This window comes from Larimichthys crocea, chromosome XVII, assembly GCF_000972845.2.
Source record: "Larimichthys crocea isolate SSNF chromosome XVII, L_crocea_2.0, whole genome shotgun sequence".
Taxonomy (NCBI): Eukaryota; Metazoa; Chordata; class Actinopteri; family Sciaenidae; genus Larimichthys; species Larimichthys crocea.
The window spans coordinates 3,532,910-3,552,159 of NC_040027.1; the positions used below are offsets into that span (position 1 = coordinate 3,532,910).

At 39.8% G+C, this 19,250-nt stretch overlaps 1 protein-coding gene across 2 annotated transcripts in view; it reads left to right on the top strand.

The window, feature by feature from the left end:
• atp11b (ATPase phospholipid transporting 11B) overlaps window positions 1–19,250 on the top strand; it is a 56,735-nt gene that overhangs the window by 18,097 nt on the left and 19,388 nt on the right. For both annotated transcript variants that reach the window (XM_027289958.1, XM_010736609.3), the window contains exons 10-28: window positions 584–665; window positions 763–913; window positions 2,659–2,856; window positions 4,869–5,027; window positions 5,442–5,629; window positions 7,875–7,943; window positions 8,068–8,141; window positions 8,405–8,508; window positions 9,371–9,552; window positions 11,665–11,868; window positions 12,432–12,585; window positions 12,807–12,909; window positions 13,020–13,165; window positions 13,781–13,840; window positions 14,440–14,567; window positions 14,876–15,014; window positions 17,021–17,086; window positions 17,734–17,837; window positions 18,842–19,007. In XM_027289958.1, the coding sequence (XP_027145759.1) occupies window positions 584–665; window positions 763–913; window positions 2,659–2,856; window positions 4,869–5,027; window positions 5,442–5,629; window positions 7,875–7,943; window positions 8,068–8,141; window positions 8,405–8,508; window positions 9,371–9,552; window positions 11,665–11,868; window positions 12,432–12,585; window positions 12,807–12,909; window positions 13,020–13,165; window positions 13,781–13,840; window positions 14,440–14,567; window positions 14,876–15,014; window positions 17,021–17,086; window positions 17,734–17,837; window positions 18,842–19,007 (2,477 nt within the window). The remainder of the gene's footprint in view (window positions 1–583; window positions 666–762; window positions 914–2,658; window positions 2,857–4,868; window positions 5,028–5,441; window positions 5,630–7,874; window positions 7,944–8,067; window positions 8,142–8,404; window positions 8,509–9,370; window positions 9,553–11,664; window positions 11,869–12,431; window positions 12,586–12,806; window positions 12,910–13,019; window positions 13,166–13,780; window positions 13,841–14,439; window positions 14,568–14,875; window positions 15,015–17,020; window positions 17,087–17,733; window positions 17,838–18,841; window positions 19,008–19,250) is intronic.

Here is a 19,250-nt window from a genome sequence, read left to right on the forward strand (position 1 = left end):
GAGCCAGACAACAATATTTCAGCCATGATTTGTGTGTCATGTAACGTTAAATTACTTGCCCACAGACATTCAGCATACTTTTGCCAAGATACGCTGTTGTTGTGATGTTGGCTATCACAGCAGGAGACTCGAGTATCACTCTCACATAGTCTGTGCATGTTAGCTTCGCAGCAGCCACTGTAGCAAGACGTTACATTACTTGCTGTGACCTAAAACAACAGCGATACCTTGCCACTGTTAATTCTTCAGTGACTGTAGATTTATAGAAACAATCTAAAGTCTTGCTAGTTTTTATGTTTGGATGCTGTTTGTCTGCTTGCATGTGGTTTGTTTGATGCCATTTTTTTATATTATGTTTGAATGTCTAAAAAAAATAATTGCATACCCCATCTGTAAAGACGTAAACTGCTTTTATAGCATTGCCCTAATGCTTCAGTGGTCTGGGGAAGCCAATGATCTTGCATGAAAACATTGAAAATTTCATAATGTTCCATGAATTCATTTAGAAATCCATCAGTAGTCTAATGGTCTGTTTCCCAACCAGCCTGGTTGTGTAATACTTTAACCAACTGTGCTGTTGCAGGTGTTGCAGTTTACACAGGGATGGAGTCCAAGATGGCCCTCAATTATAAGTGCAAGTCCCAGAAACGCTCTGCGGTGGAGAAGTGAGCACTTTCTGTTGTCTCTCAGAGGAAGCGAAATATTGCTGTTTTAGGATATGCTTAGTTTAACATTCAACTTTGAAATATTTCCCTGTGTCAGGTCCATGAATACCTTCCTAATCATCTACCTGGGCATCTTGCTGTTCGAGGCCATCCTCAGCACCATCCTGAAGTACGCCTGGCAGGCTGAGGACAAATGGGACGAGCCTTTTTACAACCAAAAGACTGAACAAGAGAGAAACAGCAGTCCGGTCAGTCTGCTTCACATTAAGTGGTAGAAGAATGCATCTTATTGATTTAATTTAGTAAGTAGTGCAGGCTATCAGCCCCAGAGATAAGATGAAGACGATTCCTCATCCTTCCACTTCATCTCCTCACCAAATATATAAACGGCCATTTTCTCTGTACTGCAGATTTAAATTAATAGAGAGAATTAATAAAGATATAAAAATGAACATGTACACAAATACACGCAGAGTCCTAGCAGGGTGATTGTTGGGCAGTTTTAGTGTCAATGGCTTTTTGTGGCAAGACATAAAAGAGGAAGTGCCTTTCACAGGGCCAGTCTGCCCGTCTATCAGCATACCTGCCAACACTAATCAGTCACAATGATCAGTAGCCTCTTTGAATTGTGACAGAGGGGGAGAAAGTCATACACTCACTTCCCATCCCTGGTGATCGAGAGACGAATACCAGCAACAGATGAATGGCTGTTTTTTTAGATTTAGTCTTAACAGGTGCTCCCGAAACCTGCGGGCCCTGTTACTGCTTATATCCTCTTCCAATGACTACATGTCTCTTTATCTCCTCTCTTCAATGAATCTACCAATTCTTCAAAAGTGTGAAGGTTTAAATGCTAAAGATTATAATATTGTAGTCCAAAAGAAGCTTGTATTTGTAACATTTCATCACAGTTTTGTTGCATGTTCCATCTCCTAGACATCAGAAAATTTTCTTAGTTTATTTCTTCTTCTTTTTTCTTTTTAGCTAGTTCCAGTTCAGTTCCAGGTCTAGCATGTCATAAACTTGGCTTTTACACTCTATCAATGTGCCGTTCTCCCTCACTCACCTTTCCTGTCACATAAAGTAATTAACTCTGTAATGGGAATGAATTATCCTGCCTGCTATGATTTAGAAGGACTAGCCCTGAAGCACCATCACTCAGTGTGTGGCTTAGATGTACATTAAACAAATTTATTTTGCAATCTTAATCTTTACCTCCACTTTCTGAAATAATCAGTTCCATTAAAAAGGCTAAATGGGAATTGCAAAATGTGAAAGAATTACCCAAGTAGGGAAAAATCATTTTGTGCACCTTTGAAGCGAATCAGTGCACAAACATTGGGGTCGTTTAGCTCAGTCGGTAGAGCATCCGCCCCATGTACGGAGCTCAGTCCTTGCCGCGGTGACCCAGGGTTCGAATCCAACCTGTGGCTTTTCCCCGCATGTCATTCCCCATCTCTCTCCCCACATTCCTGTCTCTGTCAAATAAAAAGCTCAAAAAGGCCCAAAAAATATCTTAAAAAAAAAAGCACAAACATTAGGCATGCTGTTCCTCTAACAAGGTGCATAAAGTTCACATTATTCAACTCTTAGGTTGTGAATTTTGCCAAGTGCATTTCTGCATCTTCAGTCAGATAAATCGTGGCTGAAATTGAATTAAACTAAAAAGAATATCTTTGACACTCATCCAAATTAATTAGATGATTCTTTCAAAAGTCAATCGGACAAAATTTGAGGCAACTTAAAACTGATTAAATTAAACTCATTTTGTTTTGTTTTTACTTTCCTTATTTTCCCTTTTTTATTCATCATCATTGTGTTTTCTATCCTTTCTCCCTCTCTCCATCTCACTTCAAAATGTTTTTATTTGTTACCCTGAAGTTAAGTTGACGTTGGTTTACCTTCCTAGTTTGTTCCATTGTTTGTTTATTATTTGTTGATTTGCACTCCTCTTGTGTCTCATTCTGATAAAATGTACTCTCATTTTCTTTAGATCTTGAAGTTCATCTCGGACTTCTTGGCATTTCTGGTTCTCTATAACTTCATCATCCCCATCTCGCTCTACGTTACTGTGGAGATGCAGAAGTTCCTGGGCTCCTTTTTCATTGGCTGGGATTTGGACCTTTATCACGAGGAGAGCGACCAGAAAGCTCAGGTCAACACATCTGACCTCAATGAGGAGCTGGGGCAGGTATGGAATTAGAACCAGAAGAACACAGGCAAATAGCAAAGGAAGAGGAAAGATAAAGATACATGCAGTACCAGTCAAAATAATTGGACAAACCTTCTCATTTAATGTGTGTTGATCAATCAAATTAGAATATCATAGAAAAGTTTACTTATTTCCATAATTCCATTATTCCATTCCATTATAAAGGTTACACTTTCATAGATTATAGATTCAGGGCCAACACTTCAAACAATTTCAAGTATTTATTTGGGCTTCCAGCTCAAAAAACCCACAAAAACAGGAATTCAAAAAATTTGATTACTGTGAAGAAATCAGCCCAAATTTTGCAGGGCATTACTGTTTTTAAGTGTGTCACACACTAATCATCTACTAAACTCAAAGCACCTGACAGACTTGACAACTGACCAGAAGACCATCACTGATACCCTCCATAGGATGGGTAAGCCACAAAAGTTCATAGCTAAGCAGGCTGGCTGTTCACAGAGTGCTGTGTCCAAGCATATCAATGGAAAGTCTAGTGGAAGGGCAAAATGTGTTAAGAAAAGATGCACCAGCATAAGAGTTGACCGTGGGCTTCAGCAGATTACAGAGAAGATTCAAGAATCTGGCAGAGATCCAGAAAGAGTGGAATGAGGCGGGAGTCACAGCTTCAAAAACCACCACATTCAGACGCATCCGGGAGATGGGCTACAACTGTCGGGTTCCTCTGGTCAAGCCACTTCTGAGCCTGAGCCAACGTAGGAAGTGTAGGACCTGGCCCCTGCCCATACCGACAGAAGCACCAAAACCTGGTTTAATGCCCATGCCATCACAGTGCTTGACTGGCCAGCCAACTCGCTAGACCTAAACCCCAGTGAGAATTTATGGGGTATTATCAAGAGGAAAATGAGGGCCACCAGACCCAAAAACAAAGAAAAGCTGACAGCAAGCATCAAGGAAATCTGGGCTTCCATAACCTCCACGCAATGCCACAGGCTGATTGCCTCAATGCCACGGCGCATCGAGGCAGTGATTAAGGCAAAGGGATTCCCAACCAAGTATTGAACATTGACATATCGTTCAGAAAGTACCATATTTTGACTGATGTGATCCTAATTTTTTTCTTTTTTTATAGCAAAAACTGAGAAGTAAATGGTGATTTCTTCACAGTATTCAATTTTTTTAAATTCCTGTTTTTATGGATTTTTTGAGCTAGAAGCCCAAAATATGTAAAAATAAACAAATAAATGCTTGAAATTGTTTGAATTGTGGGCCCTGAATCTATAATCTATGAAAGTTTAACCTTTTTAATTGAATTATGGACATAAGTAAACTTTTCTATGATATTATAATTTTTTGGAAAGGGTCTGTATATGCTGAGCAGTGGTGGTCCAACCCGACCCAATCTCAATGGGGTTTAGGTCAGGTGATTATGAATTCCAGATCATCTGATGCAGCACTCATAGCCCTTACATACCCCAGAGGTGTGCTTTGGGTCATTGTCCCATTGCAAAACAAATGATGGAATGGCTTGTTGCTGCGAAATGCTATGATAGCAATTCTGGACTTGAATTTTAAATAATTCGACAGCTGTGTCACCTACAAAACACCCCAACACATCACACCCCTTCCTCCCTGCTTCACGGTGGGAACCACACATGCAGATACCATCCATTCACGTTCTCTCTGTCTTGCAAAGACATTGTTGCTCAAACCAAAGAATTCACATTTTACTCATCAGACCAGAGTGCAGATTTCCACTAGTCTAGTTGTTTTTTAACAGGACAACACAAGAATAATACAGAAAAAACTTGAATGAGGATGTGTGTCCAAACTTTCAACCTGCATTGTACATCACATCATATAAATACACTAAACACATTTCTGTTCATCTGAACAGAGTTTTACACTCAGGTCTTATGTAGAACTTAATAGGATTCTTTTAATAGAGACTTGAACTCTGCCTCACCTTTAGTACTCAACTACATAATACTCAAGTTAAGTGTGCATGTGTGTGTGTTTCTGTTTCTTAGGTGGAGTACGTGTTCACGGATAAGACGGGTACGCTAACAGAAAATGAGATGCATTTCCGTGAGTGTTCAATTAACGGAACCAAGTACCGGGAAGTTAACGGCAAACTGGTACCAGAGGGAATGACTGACGATTCTCCAGATGGTTCTATGCCTCACCTGGTAACTCACGCATGCATTACATTCATTTTCTTTTGGCAGGCACATAATGTACACATGCACTATTCTCACTGCTGCCTTCAAACAAGCACAACAATAACATATGAACAAATTAACCTCAGATGCCAGGGATGGCTTTTTGCCCCCAGCTATTTATGTAATTAGCTATAGAGAATTGGACAAATGCATTCATGCTACTACCGAGTAGAACTATAAAATGCTGCAAGTTTATTGTTGTAAACATCACATGCACAAAATGTATAAACATACAGTATGTGAATTATAATTGTACTCAAATGAACCTCTGCTACAGCCAGAGATTGTGCAAACAAAGTGAATCATATTCCATGTGACTGTATAGAATAAGAATTGATGGTATGTCTTCCTCTCATGCTTCCTTCTTGTCTCTCTATCCAGATTGGTGAAGAGTTGTTATTTCTCAAGGCGGTGTCATTGTGTCACACGGTTCAGATCAGCTACGACCAGCCAGACTGCATGGTTGGAGGAGGAGATCCATTCTCCCATGCAAACGGTTTCTCCTCCAATCACATGGAATACTACGCCTCTTCACCAGATGAGAAAGCTTTAGTAGAGGCAGCAAAGAGGTAAAGTCCTTCAAGACACTTCTGTAAATATTAGGCATAGGTTGGAGAATCAGCTAAGCAGTATAAACCTTTTTTGATAAATGCACATAATTAGAAGCAGTCGTACTCTGTGACCAGTTGAAAACACAGAAACTTATCTGCAGCTATATTCTTTTTGCTGGTGGTACTTGTATATTGTACTGGAGTTCACCCACAGTTCATTTTCAAGCCTGGATTGTGTCTGCACTATCTTGTAGGAGTGGCACATGTGGGCGAATTACGAACCTGATTCTGTCTCTTTATTAGCAGTGATGGTCAAGTGAAATTTGAATGGAACCTATAATTGAAGAGGGCTCTTATCTTCATGCACATTGTTGGGTTATCCAGTATTTGCATAAGAGCTTGTGGTTTCACCAGATTGCTTGCGTCAGGAAGTGTCTTTACTTTGTCTGTATTGGATCCATATGAGTCACGATAGCAGAAATTATGATTTTAATAACTTTCACGACTTTCATTTTCGCTAAAACAAAAATCCAGTAGATGATGTGACATTTAGTGGGGTCTGTACGGTTTTGGTTTTTTTTTTACTTCTGGAAAACAAGATTTGTATCACAGGGCAGTACTACAGTGCTTTATTATAATGCAGAAAACGGCAGCTTCTGAGATTTGGACATTGCACTTGGCCATATTGTGATTTCAGTGATATTTAGTCTGTATGGGGGCCACAGGATTGCAAGAAAACAATCATTTTAATAGCTATTTGTGATTTTCAGAGTCTGTTCGGGCTTTTGTTTAGCCAAAAAGCACTGATCATAAAATATATTCCATTTCTTGACATGTTGAGGTTTTTTATGTAAATTATGGCTGTTGACATGATGTTAAATTCTTCTTGTTGCACTGCATGTTCTGACTGTGTCAGCTGCTAAGGGACACTGAAATACTTTTAGAGGTTGGACTGTAGGCCAAACACAAAGTGGAACTTTTTCTTACTTACTCACTTGTTCATTTCATTGTGACAGAAATGTAGTGTAGGCAACAATTTAATGCTCAGGGAGCGGTAGAAAACCCTTAAGCAGGTAAAAAAACATTAATATATAATGACCAGATTCTACTATACTGGTTTGATAAAGGGTAGCTGAAGACGCTGAAGCCATAAAACTCCTCCTGTTCTACTAGAAAACAATGGCTGGTACACATGTGTCTGTGGAGCACTTGCCTAAATTGTCAGACTGTCAGACTTCACAAAACTTTGAAGATTCATGATGCATGAAGTGAGTGATCCTGGTCAATGTCGCTTTCAGGACATCATATTATAATATATGGAGGCATGAGACGCTGCGTCCATGACTCAATGCCTCCATGCTCTTTTGAGCTGCAAATGATGTATCTGCGTTGATTTAAACCGAAAGGAGACGCATTTTTCACCATAACCTCAGTAATCAATCGTAACTATGACTCTCAGTTAATGTTATAATTCAAGCTGAAAACAGAACTTTAACCTAAACTCTAAGCCAGCATTGACCGCAGAGAGGTGGTGTATCTAAAGATAGTTGTATTTCTTACTGAATTGTGACACCACTGGTTAGATTACACAAAACATATGTCCGTGTGTTTAAAAAATGACTAATTAGCTTGGTATGATACAGTGATTTCAGTGGTGAATATGAGTCATTCACTCACAGTATCTCTGGTCCACAGCTGCTTTATAGTGTATGAAAAGCTTCTTTCCTACATTTAATTCAATCCAGTTGAAGGCAGCTAGACAAGTATCCCCCACAAATCCGCAACCTCTGATTTGAGAAGTGCCATTCCAGAGCACAGTGGCATCATGCACGGCCGTCCACTGTGTTTACCTTTTATGAAATCGCATGCAAATGATACCAAGCTGCTACATGATTACCAACCACACATCCACATGGATGTGGTTGTTTATGTTTCATGTTTTACCCTTGAAATACAGTGAAAACATTTATCTACCTCAGCCAGACATTTTGCACTTTCCACATACTTGCACCAACATAGCAGGTGTGCTTTGGAACGCCTACACAGTCTGTGACCGCTTTGCACTCGTCATTGTGCTTGCCCAATTAAAATAGTGCCCTGAATGGCCCGAGTGGAGAGCTATAGCTAAAAGTTACATTTCTTATTCTTTAACAGACCAGTTACGTTTCAAACTTTCCAAACTCTAAATTGGATTTTCACCCAGTGTTTTAAAGGTAAAAAAATGTCAATAATTCTAGTTTGAGCTGCTGTCTGTTTTCCTCAGGATTGGAGTGGCCTTCACTTGCAGCAGTGGAGATATCATGGAGATCAAAACATTTGGCAAATCAGAGAGGTACTTCTAACCCTGTGCATTTCTCAGGCAAATAACGAATGGTTATTTGAGCTTCCTGTGAAAAGTAGGTGGTCAGTCTGAGTCCAGAGTAAGTTAACGAGAGTGTTTCTCTTCGCTCTGTCAGGTATAAACTGCTCCATGTGTTAGAGTTTGATGCCGACCGCAGGAGGATGAGCGTCATACTGCAGACTCCCTCAGGTAACTCCACCTTGAACTGTGCAGTATATTTAGCATTATTGACCAAATTGTGACTGCAGCAGCGAACTATAAAACTTTGACAAAAGACAAATTTATCAGATTGTCAAACAGAAGACTGGAGAAAAAGAAAGGAACATTCTAGATAAATAAATAAATGCAATTAAATTGGTTGGAGAGAGTTAGGGTAAATACTGTATGTTGAGTTAATCTACATACAATACAAATGTCTTCTATGTCGTCCTCTTGCTGTCTCAACTATCAAGGAGGCACAGTGCTGTTCACCAAGGGTGCAGAGTCGTCCATCTTGCCTTTTGCTACTGGTGGTGAAATAGAAAAGACGAGACTGCACGTTGACGAATTCGCCTTGGTGAGATTTTTTTGTTTTTTGAAAATCTTGACTCATTATGTTGTCCAGAAGCTTGCACTATAACTGCTATAACGTCTATTCAGTGGGGAGTGTTTAGCTGGAGTCACAGGAGTTCTGCTGATATGTTCCCTACAGTTGATCAACAGCACATACATTATTGCACTTTTGCACAGGCGCAACACTATTTTGTGGTGTGTCTTAAGTTGAGACTATCTGTGTTCATCTTTTCCCCATGCAAAGGACCCATCCTTGCTTATCCCTCGAGGCACATTGATTAAACTTAATATACCATGATGCCTCTTCAGAGAATCTCTTCACAGAAAGGTTCCTCTTCAATGTAATAATTAAACCTGACTCTGACATGCCTCTTGATGCATATGTTCACAACTGCGGTACGTAGACCTGGCATTTTCCAGTGTTCTAGTGATTACTTCTGGCTCCGTCAGTCTCTGTTCCCATTAGACTATAAATTCTTAGCCTCAACAGCCACATGTACACACGTACACACACACACACACACACACACACACACACACAAATATGCACACATCCAGCCCCCACTTCATGTTATCAGACGCCAGTACCCAGGAGTCAGTGCTCTGGATTGGGTTGATTTGTGGTCGTCTGCCCCTCAGGCTAGTTCTGTGATTTAAAGCCGAGCTTTAATAATTTGTTTGTTCTGCTCTTTCTCTCTCTGCTTCTGTTCATCTTCTTTTCCTTCTCTTATCCAAATATTTGTAACTTTTGTTATGCACCAATTCACCAAAGCAATTTCCTTGTATGTGAAAACCTACCTGGCACTAAACCCGACTCTGATTGTAATTCTGCTTTTTTTTTCTCTACCCTCCTCCTCCCACTGTAGAAAGGTTTGCGGACATTGGTGGTAGCATGTCGCCACTTCAGCCCGGAGGAGTACATTGATGTGGACAGGCGTCTGAACGCTGCCCGCACCGCGCTGCAGCAGAGGGAGGAGAGACTGCAGGAGGCCTTCAGCTACATCGAGAGAGACCTGCAGCTGCTGGGAGCGACAGGGGTTGAGGACAAGTATGGAGACAAATAAATAAATTAACAAATAAATTTAAATATATTGCAGCTGTCCTTCCTGAAAACCAATCCTCATATCCTCGTGTATATGTCAGTATATCAGCACATTTCATACAGAAGGCAGTACAATGCAGTGTTGGCTGAGTTACCCATTTTACCCTCTTTTGCTAATTTTCCAAAAGTACGGCTACTGGCATTAAATTAAAGACAGTGGATGGTGTATGTAATTAAAGCCACTTCAACTTCCCACTGCAATAATATTCAACATACATTATGATCAAATTATGTAACACATGTTCTTTTATCGTGTTCTGCCTCTGGCAGTGACTAGATAACATATAGTTACTGTTTGGATAAAACATATGTTACATCTCTGCATGGTTAGGTTTTAACAACAGTGTATATAATGTGGTACCAGATTGACTTTCTATATCCTCATATGCATTTTTAGCCATTCATGGTCCCCATAGGATTAGCCTGCTGACTACTACTGTGATCTCTTGACTTTTCCATTAAAGTCACCAGCAGGTTGATTGTTTTGTGCTTTTAGTGAAAGGTCTTGACAGCCGTTTGATTGATTGTCATGTTCCCCAGAAGATGAATCTTTATGACTTAAGTGACTTTTCATCTAAAGCCATCATTAGTTCAGAATGATCCAGTACTTTGGTTCTGGACCAAACCTGCAAACTAATGACATTTCCATCAGCCTCAGCTATACTTAATGTTAGTGCTAATTAGCAAAAACATCACATACGTTAGCATTGTGCCTAGGAATAGCGTTAAAGAGCCATTAGAACAGAGCCATTAGCTTGGCCACAGACTCTTAGTCTAGTGAAATGTTTTGTTACTAGAAAATTTACAAACAGTTCTCTGACCAGGATGGGAGTCAGTGGGAGCTAGAGAAATAAAGATTATTACGTTACAGAAGATGTGCATCAGATATGTGAGTTAAAAAGGGTTAGACTGTAAGAAACACGTGACCAGGAACAGACACAAACGCAGTGTGTGGGGAAATGTCACACAGTTTAGAGTCAGCAGAAAGATAAGAGATGTCACCTAAATGAGCCTCTCTGGAAATGGATGTTGATATGTGTTTACATCAACTCACCATCTGCTCTTCGCATAGGTCCCTCATTTCTCCCATTCCATTCATCTCTTCTCTGTCTCTCTCTTTTCCCTCTGATGCTCGGTCTCTGTATCTGGAATGAATATTCCTCCTCAGGCACACATGGTCACAATCACAGGATCTCCTCCATAATGGAAGACAAGACTAAAATATAAAACTTTCCTCTGTTTTAAGTCAACGTTGATAGGCATGGAATATTAAATCATATTCATTGCATATTAACCTCTTTAAGAACATTTAACTGTGGTCGGAAATTGGATAAGTAAAATCAGTACTGTTCAGTTTTTACCCTCCTCCTCTCATCAGACATGGATAACATCAAGGTAACTGTGAGAGCCTTTAGTTACATGTGTTGCCCCTTAATGCCACTGGGCACGCTTGTGAAGTGTTCTTACAGCACTGCAGCTGCCTGAGCATCACGCATTCATTCTTCAATGCGTGTGATTCCAGCAGAAGTGCCACAGCGTGTTTCAGAAGTGTCCCATAAGTAGCTCTCCCCTCCGCTCCACAGAGAATACGCAGCTGGTTTTACAGATGAAGTCACAGACACAGAAACAGCATAGAGAATCTATCTGATCATAAAAACAACAACCAACCAGCCAAACCAAAGAGAAAAAAAACAAAATCTGAGTGTCTGGCAGTTAAAACGCTCTGCTTCTGAAATGTTCTGGTGGGTTATGAATCAAAACAGCCTCGCAACTGCAGCATCACAGAGCCACGGCCGGTGGGGTTACTGTTAAAGCGGACTGTTAAAACTACCACTACCTACCTTTACCAGCATGATAAAATGAGCTTTAAGAAATGTAGTGCCAAAAGCTGTCGAATTATGGACGCTATAATTTATTAGCAAGCCTTTAGGGCTTCATCACTATACACCCACAGCACTCATTGCTTACCTGGGAATTGACCTGATGTAGTTAGATATAGAAATCACTGAAACCTTTGCATATACAGTACATATCCTTTCTCTCCCTTGTCTCCCTCAGACTCCAGGACAAAGTACAGGAGACCATTGAGGCTCTGCGGCTGGCAGGGATCAAAGTATGGGTGCTAACGGGAGACAAACATGAGACGGCAGTCAGCGTCAGCCTGTCCTGTGGCCACTTCCACAGAACCATGAACATCCTGGAGCTTCTGCAACAACGCTCTGATAATGAGTGTGCTGAGCAGCTCCGCATACTGGCTAGGAGGTGAGTCTACTTTAGACTAGTCTTAAGCCTTGTATCCTCATAACTCGATTAGATGATGAGTTTTTAGTGGATTGTTGTTACTGTCTGCGTTAGAGTAAAATTGTCGCATTTTATTACTTAAAAATAAATTAGAATACGATTAAGTTTTTAGAGGACAATTTCTGGAAGATAAGTTTCTGCAAAAAGAGAATTAGGTGAGCTAAAACTGCTGCACTTTCCTACAGATAGAATACAATCTGATTAGGTTGACTTGATTGGTTAAAGCTTTATAGTTACTTTGATAAAGCCTCATGGGAAAAGGCTGGACCTAAATATTTAAATAAATTTCATAATTGTCTCCTATCAATAAAATATCAATAAAACCTAGACTGTCAACCCACCTGAGACTGTCAGAACTCAGAGGTGCTCCTGAATCTTTAAAATGTGTTCAGTGTGCCGTAAATAAAACATCTGCTGTGAATGAACTAACAGTAAGCTTTAAAATGGCAATGCATGGTAGCAGCAGCTCTTTTCAGTCCTCTCCTCATCTATCTCATCTCATGACTCTCTCCATTTGTCTCCAGGATAAAGGAGGACCACGTCATACAGCACGGGTTAGTCGTGGATGGTGCCAGTCTGTCTTTAGCATTGAGGGAGCACGAGAAACTCTTTATGGAAGTGTGTAAAAACTGTTCAGCTGTGCTGTGCTGCCGTATGGCCCCGCTGCAGAAAGCTAAGGTAATCAGTCCTCCGTTATACACACACACCACCCAAACAAATGTATTACCCTCCCGTTTAAAACAACCCTTTGGATGGTGCCACCATCTTTTCAGTGTTGTAATTTTCCTTCCTGTTTGATTAATAAAATATGTACATGTTTTGAGTTATTATTTTTGTTTGCTTATGGTGATGCATTTTCATATTTGAATACACATGTTAATATCACTTTGTTTGTCCAGGTGGTGCGTCTTTTAAAAACATCTCCAGAGAAACCCATCACACTAGCTATTGGAGATGGAGCCAATGATGTCAGTATGATACAGGAAGCTCACGTGGGCATAGGTAAACACTCACCACACACACATTATAGTCTCTTTTAAAGATTTAGTTAGATTCTGCGGTGTGTCCTCTAATATATATATGTGTGTGCGCGCACACTCATGTATCTCCAGGTATCATGGGGAAGGAGGGTCGTCAGGCCGTGAGAAACAGTGACTATGCAATTGCCAGGTTTAAGTTCCTGGCTAAACTTCTGCTGGTCCACGGTCACTTCTACTACATTCGAATAGCAACGCTTGTACAGTACTTTTTCTACAAGGTAAGCCTTGGCTGTGATTACATTTTTGTTTTAACTTTACTTGCACTGCCTTTTATAAGTAGCTTTAATAATTAAGAACAGTTTAGCAAGCCTCTGTCAGCTTTCTCCTTCCATGCACTTAGATACCCAGCGTGCTGTGCTAGGCTAGTCTATGTGGAAAGGAAACCAAAGACTGAAGATTGTTAAAATATTAAAGTGGCACTAATCAACTGAATTGAACTGAATTGTAACCTAGTAAGCATGTGTTTTGCTAACATTACCCAACTTGAGATGTGACTATATACAACTTTATGACACTTTTAACCATCTTCAAAATTTAGACAACCAAGCACAGGACAGAAAAGGAGAACATTGGAACAGAGGTTTGCTGTTACAGGACAGAGCGAAAAGAAAGGGTCAATTTAAATGCATTTCTTGAGCAGACGAGGTCTTCAGGAGTTCATCAGTGATACACTTTGAAGTTTTTTTCTTTTTTAGGAGGGGCATCTCCCAGTCACACATTAAATTATGCAATAAATTCTAAATTGCAATAAATAAAATTTGACAGATCAGCTGTTAGCACATCTTCTTTCACTGCAGTTTTTAATGTTTCTCTCTTCACTCTGTCTTTTCTAGAATGTGTGTTTTATCACGCCCCAGTTTTTATACCAGTTCTTCTGTCTGTTTTCACAACAAGTAAGTCTCTTTATCTCTCCATCGCTGCACTTTCTCATATGTCATTGTGGATTTAATGTTTCACAGTCTGTCATTCACTTCAGAGAACGTATTCTTAAAGAATGCAATGAAGGTTTCTCAAGTCAATTGGAAACCTAGTTTGATTTAACTGTTGTTTCAAAAAGCTGAGCAGGCAAAACATCATTGGTTTTTACTTAATGTTTGGAAAAGCTGCTGTAATGGTGAATCTCAATTTGTGCATTTAAACTCTTCAAATATTAATGCAACAGAGTCATGTTAAATGATTTATCAAACTATTGTCAGCATCAAGTCTATTACAAAAAGCTTTAGTCTGTAATAAAGGATATCACTTTGGATCTAGGCAAAATGATATCAGCCCTGTGAATTATTTATAAGCTATTAGACTGTATACCTTTTAGACATATAGAGGGAGGGTATGCCACACTCTACCCTGCAATATGTCTATAATATGTCCTAAGTCAGGTTGGTTTACATCAGGTTAGATGATTTATATATATGAATTAATCAGTTCAATACATTTATATCAGTTCGAGCTGATAGTTTGGTGTTAAGTGAAATGCTGTCTCTGTCCATCCCAGACTCTGTATGACAGTGTTTATCTGACACTGTACAACATCTGCTTCACTTCGCTGCCCATCCTGGTGTACAGTCTGTTTGAACAGCTGGTCCATCCTCATGTACTACAGAATAAACCTGGCCTGTACAGGTGAGTTCACATGTAATCTGTAGGTGCACATTATTGTTTAACAGTTTTTTAAACAGTTTTAGGTCAGTTTGCATACATGTATCAAATAGTAAATTAACATTTTTATATAAACCATATTTAGCAAATAAGGCTAATAAGAATTTTATGTACCATTTTTAAAAAATAAAACAAACGTTTATTGTTATCTGCATTCTCTTTGGTCCATAATTCATTTATTTTCACCCCGAAATATGAACTTCTTCATCACTGTGAAACATAAAAGTGCAGTTTTTATACTAACAAATAAAAAATGAAAAAAAATCCAACAGGGACATCAGCAAGAACTCTCTGCTGTCTTTCCGGACATTCCTGTACTGGACTCTGTTGGGCTTCTGTCACGCCTTTGTCTTCTTCTTTGGATCCTACATCCTGATGGGAGAAGACACCACACTTATGGGAAATGGACAGGTGTGTTGTTGGCTGTGTGTGTGTGTATATCACCTGCTGTATGTTTACACTATAGTAAAATCCATAGAAAAGAAATTGGCTTGCCGATAAGATTTTCCAAACTATATTAGGAAAATGTCTCTTTAGGAAATGAATGGTAGAAGAAATGCAGGGCAACATGCGTGCGTGTGTGCGTGCGTGCGTGCGTGCGTGCGTGCGTGTGTGTGTGTGTGTGTTATGATGAGATATTGTTACTGATAGGGCTGGTTGCCTGCTGGTCTTTCTGCAGATTCTCCACCCCTAAATTTTACTTCTTCCTTCATAACACTTCGTCATTCTGTCATTTTGTTTAATAGCCATTTAATACAGTCAGTTTGTTTCTATTACTGTGCCACCTTGTATGCCATTCACTTGTTAATGAGTCAGTTGTTGCAGTTTTAACTTTTCTTATCATATCTTCTCTGGTCCTTCACCAAATCTGTTTCCTGCTGCATATCTTTGCCGTCATTCTCTCCATTTGAAGTTTGGTGTTTCAGAAAGCACTCACTCCTGTCGCTCGCTTGTCTTTTTCTTCTATCTTCTGTTGATTACTCTTTTTTTCCTTCTGCCTTCACGCTGTGCATGTCTTCAGATCTTGCGAGCTAACAGGCAGCTGGTAAGAGTCTGCTCTACAGTTGAATGCATGTCTCCTTGGGGGGTTAATGAGAGGACTATCAGGATGATTCCTCAACATATTTTCGTCTTGCTAATGATGATGTAGAAAACATATGCTCCGTGGTATATTTACATGTTGGCTATCGTGGACGATGCTGAATCAGGAAACATTTAGTTTCTCTTTTGAACAACACGACGACTGTTATAAAACATGCAGTGGCTCATTGGCCCCTGATGATTCTGCTAAATTGTAATGAGTTTTGATTCCTGAGTGTTCAGGTCTCCTGCTTGAATTGAGTTTTAGTAATTGTTGAAAAATGTTTTTATTCCATTTTTAATTTCTTTATTTCTTTCTAAAACAATGGAAATTGAATCCACACAGATACAGCACATGAGATTCAAATGTGAACTCGTGCAGTTATATGCTGTAGATTTGCCTCATAGGCTGACAAATGCGAATATTTATTTCAAGATAGAATAGTAACTTTAATTGTGACATATCTGGACAAGTTTTTTTCAGATGTTACAAATGTCATCACTGGTGGGGTGAAAGATGGTGATGGTTGAAGAGGACTTAGCAAAGATGGTCATAGAGAACAGAGTTTCTAAAAGTATGAAAAAAAAAAAGTATGTTCAAACTGAGCTATAGATGAACTAGAACAAGAACAAGGAGTCAGAATTGCTGTCTGCTCCCCTGAGTGGATGCATCTTAGTCCTCTCACTGTTGGTTTCCCGTGTTTAGACTCCAGCAGGGTCCTGAATTGGCTGCCAACAAATCAAAGCCCCCCACAGCTCTCGACCTATAAGTAGAGTAATTCACATAGCAAGTGGTGGAGCACAGTCGGAGGGCAAAGCCTCATTATAGACTCTGTAATACCAGTCGACTTGTTAACTGAGGTCGGAGCCTTGTAGAAGTTTTCTCTCTGTTCCATAACTCAAGCACAGCACCACTCACCTCATCCCACCTGTCCTGGTTCCAAACTTTCATCAAGGTTTATGGTTCAACTCGAACTGTTTATAAAGTTATACTACCCGAGCAACATCATCATTAAACGTCAAATACAGCAGCTGTGCCTGGTGTTAATGTTTTTTTATTTATCGCAGTGAAATGCAAATAAAATGTTTTATATTTGAATCATTTTCAGCCGATCTAATAGCGCTGACTCAGAGGAATCTCATTATGTTTAGTTATTTCTGACAGCAGGAAGAAGAAACTGCAAGGTTGCATATAAGCTGCATTTAAACAGGTCGACCATATGATGATCATATTGTATATAGTCCATGCATGTAAACATGGCCAATATTTCTCTGTTATGTCATCACTACATTGTACCGTTAACAGTCTCAATAACGTTGTATGTCTGTTTTTTTAGATGTTTGGAAACTGGACATTTGGAACGCTGGTCTTTACAGTCATGGTCATCACTGTTACATTGAAGGTAAGGGTTTAATGTCTATGTTATATTTAGCTGTAAATATGTGATATTTTTCTTATATGGCGACTGTGTAATGTTAGTGCGGGGAGTGTTTGGTTTGTACTGTAGCAGCCATTTCAGAAAACTGAATGCCTGCAAAGCACAAAAAATAACTCAACCAAGGTAAAGACTGATTTTATACCCTGGAGTCAGTGAAGAAAATTAATTATAAAGAGAAATTAAACGTTGGGCTTAAAACCATCAGTTGAAAAAGGCAGTTGTTTGTAAACATCGTTGCTGTAGGAAATTGATGAGCTGACTTTTTGTGAGGAATATTATTTTTTTATTTGTCAAGTTTGTTTTGAGGTTTTTGCGCCCTCTCCTGGTCAAAAATAGCTCAATGTAGCTTTAAGATGTGTTTCTCTGTGCATCAGCTGAGAGCTGCGTGGCATGTTTATGTCCACAGAGATACATGAAATTCAGTTTGTTGTGAAGTATTAGGGTGATGTCAGTGGCCATTAAGAGGGGAGAAGATTATTTGTCACAGTTTGGGGTCAAGGTCTTTTTTTTACAGCACAGAGGCAGATGGTTTATTGATGCTCTCTGTGTCCCTGTCTCAGTGTTTTACACCTATATTTCTGTTCTCCTCCCTCCTGTGTGTGTCATGATAGCTTGCTTTAGAGACACATTTCTGGACGTGGATGAACCATTTCGTAACATGGGGTTCGATTGCCTTCTACTTCATCTTCTCTCTCTTCTATGGAGGCATCATCTGGTAAGAACAGGTTTTTACAAAAGTCTATGTTTCTAGTTGACGCTGCTTTAACACTCAAAGATGATGTTTGCAGTAGTGTTAGACCGTCTCTCTGCACAATTTAGTGTCTCAGCTTAACATAACACCTCTTAAATGGCCGCTGCCTTTAGAAAATAGATACTCAGTGGTCATGCAACAGGTAGAATCAGTTTTACAGTGTCTGTCATCCCTTTCGACCTTTAAAAAACTTGTAAAAATCTTTCTGTTTCGAGAAGGCTTCCCTGCCTAACAAAACTAACAACTACTCTGTGCTCCTTTACACCTTTCTCAGCTTATGTCCTCCTCTGTAAGTCGCTTTGGATAAAAGTGTCTGCTAAATGCAATGTAATGTAATGTAATAATGTCATGGAAAAGAAAAACTACATTTAAATAATTGTATTATTTTTGCCCTCTCCAAAATCACTGCTGAATAGGATTCATCTGCCATAAGAGAGGTTTATTAATTGCTGGGGTTTGGGGTGAAACAGGCTGTTTTACACCAGATTTACCAAATCTTTCACTTGGCAGATCAGTCACCGAGACAAAAGGTCAGGTTGGATTTGATTTTCTGGGGGTGGGTTGAATCGATCAGATCAATCCCAACCACTTTACCAAGTCCAGTCAACTCACAGGCTCGTACTGAAGGAGCCATCCTGATAATATTGGACTGTAATTGATATTTGTGGTCTGACATCTGCACAGGTTATTAAATTCTGTGGAACAATAAAATCTTTCAAAGAGCACGAGTCAAGCAGCCAGAGACACCTGGATTTAAAGTGAAGATGGCGGAGCTCGGCTGCCCACCCCTATAGTTCAGTGGTGCCCCCGGCCTAAAGCTTATTGCCTCATTCAGTTCTAATATCAATATAGCCAAAGTGTTGCTGTCACTTCTGCTTTCATGCTTTCACTGATAAAATGCATAAAAATGATATTTCCCATTTTTATGTTGCTTTATGTAACCACTGTGTCTCTTCCACCCCCTCCAGGCCATTCCTCCACACCCAGGACATGTACTTTGTATTTGTGCAGCTTCTGTCCAGTGGTTCGGCGTGGTTCGCCATCATCATCATCGTCATAACCTGCCTCTTTCCTGATGTGGTGAAGAAGGTCTTCTACAGACATCTGCAGCCCACCAGCACACAGAAGAGTCAGGTAACATGGGGGAGGAGGGGCAGAAAGTAGAGAAGAATTTTACAGCTTGTTGTCTGGGAACGCTTGTAAAGAAGTCCAGCCATTCCTCTAAAGTGGATTAAACTTTCTTTGTTAAAAGGTACAGCTTCTTAGCTGGGATTTAAAGAGACTCCTCCAGCATTAATCTGTTTACTTTCACATGCTCTGCAACCTGCTGGCCCGGTTCTGAGGTGCAGCGTGTAGTCTTAGGTCACAGCGGTTTTC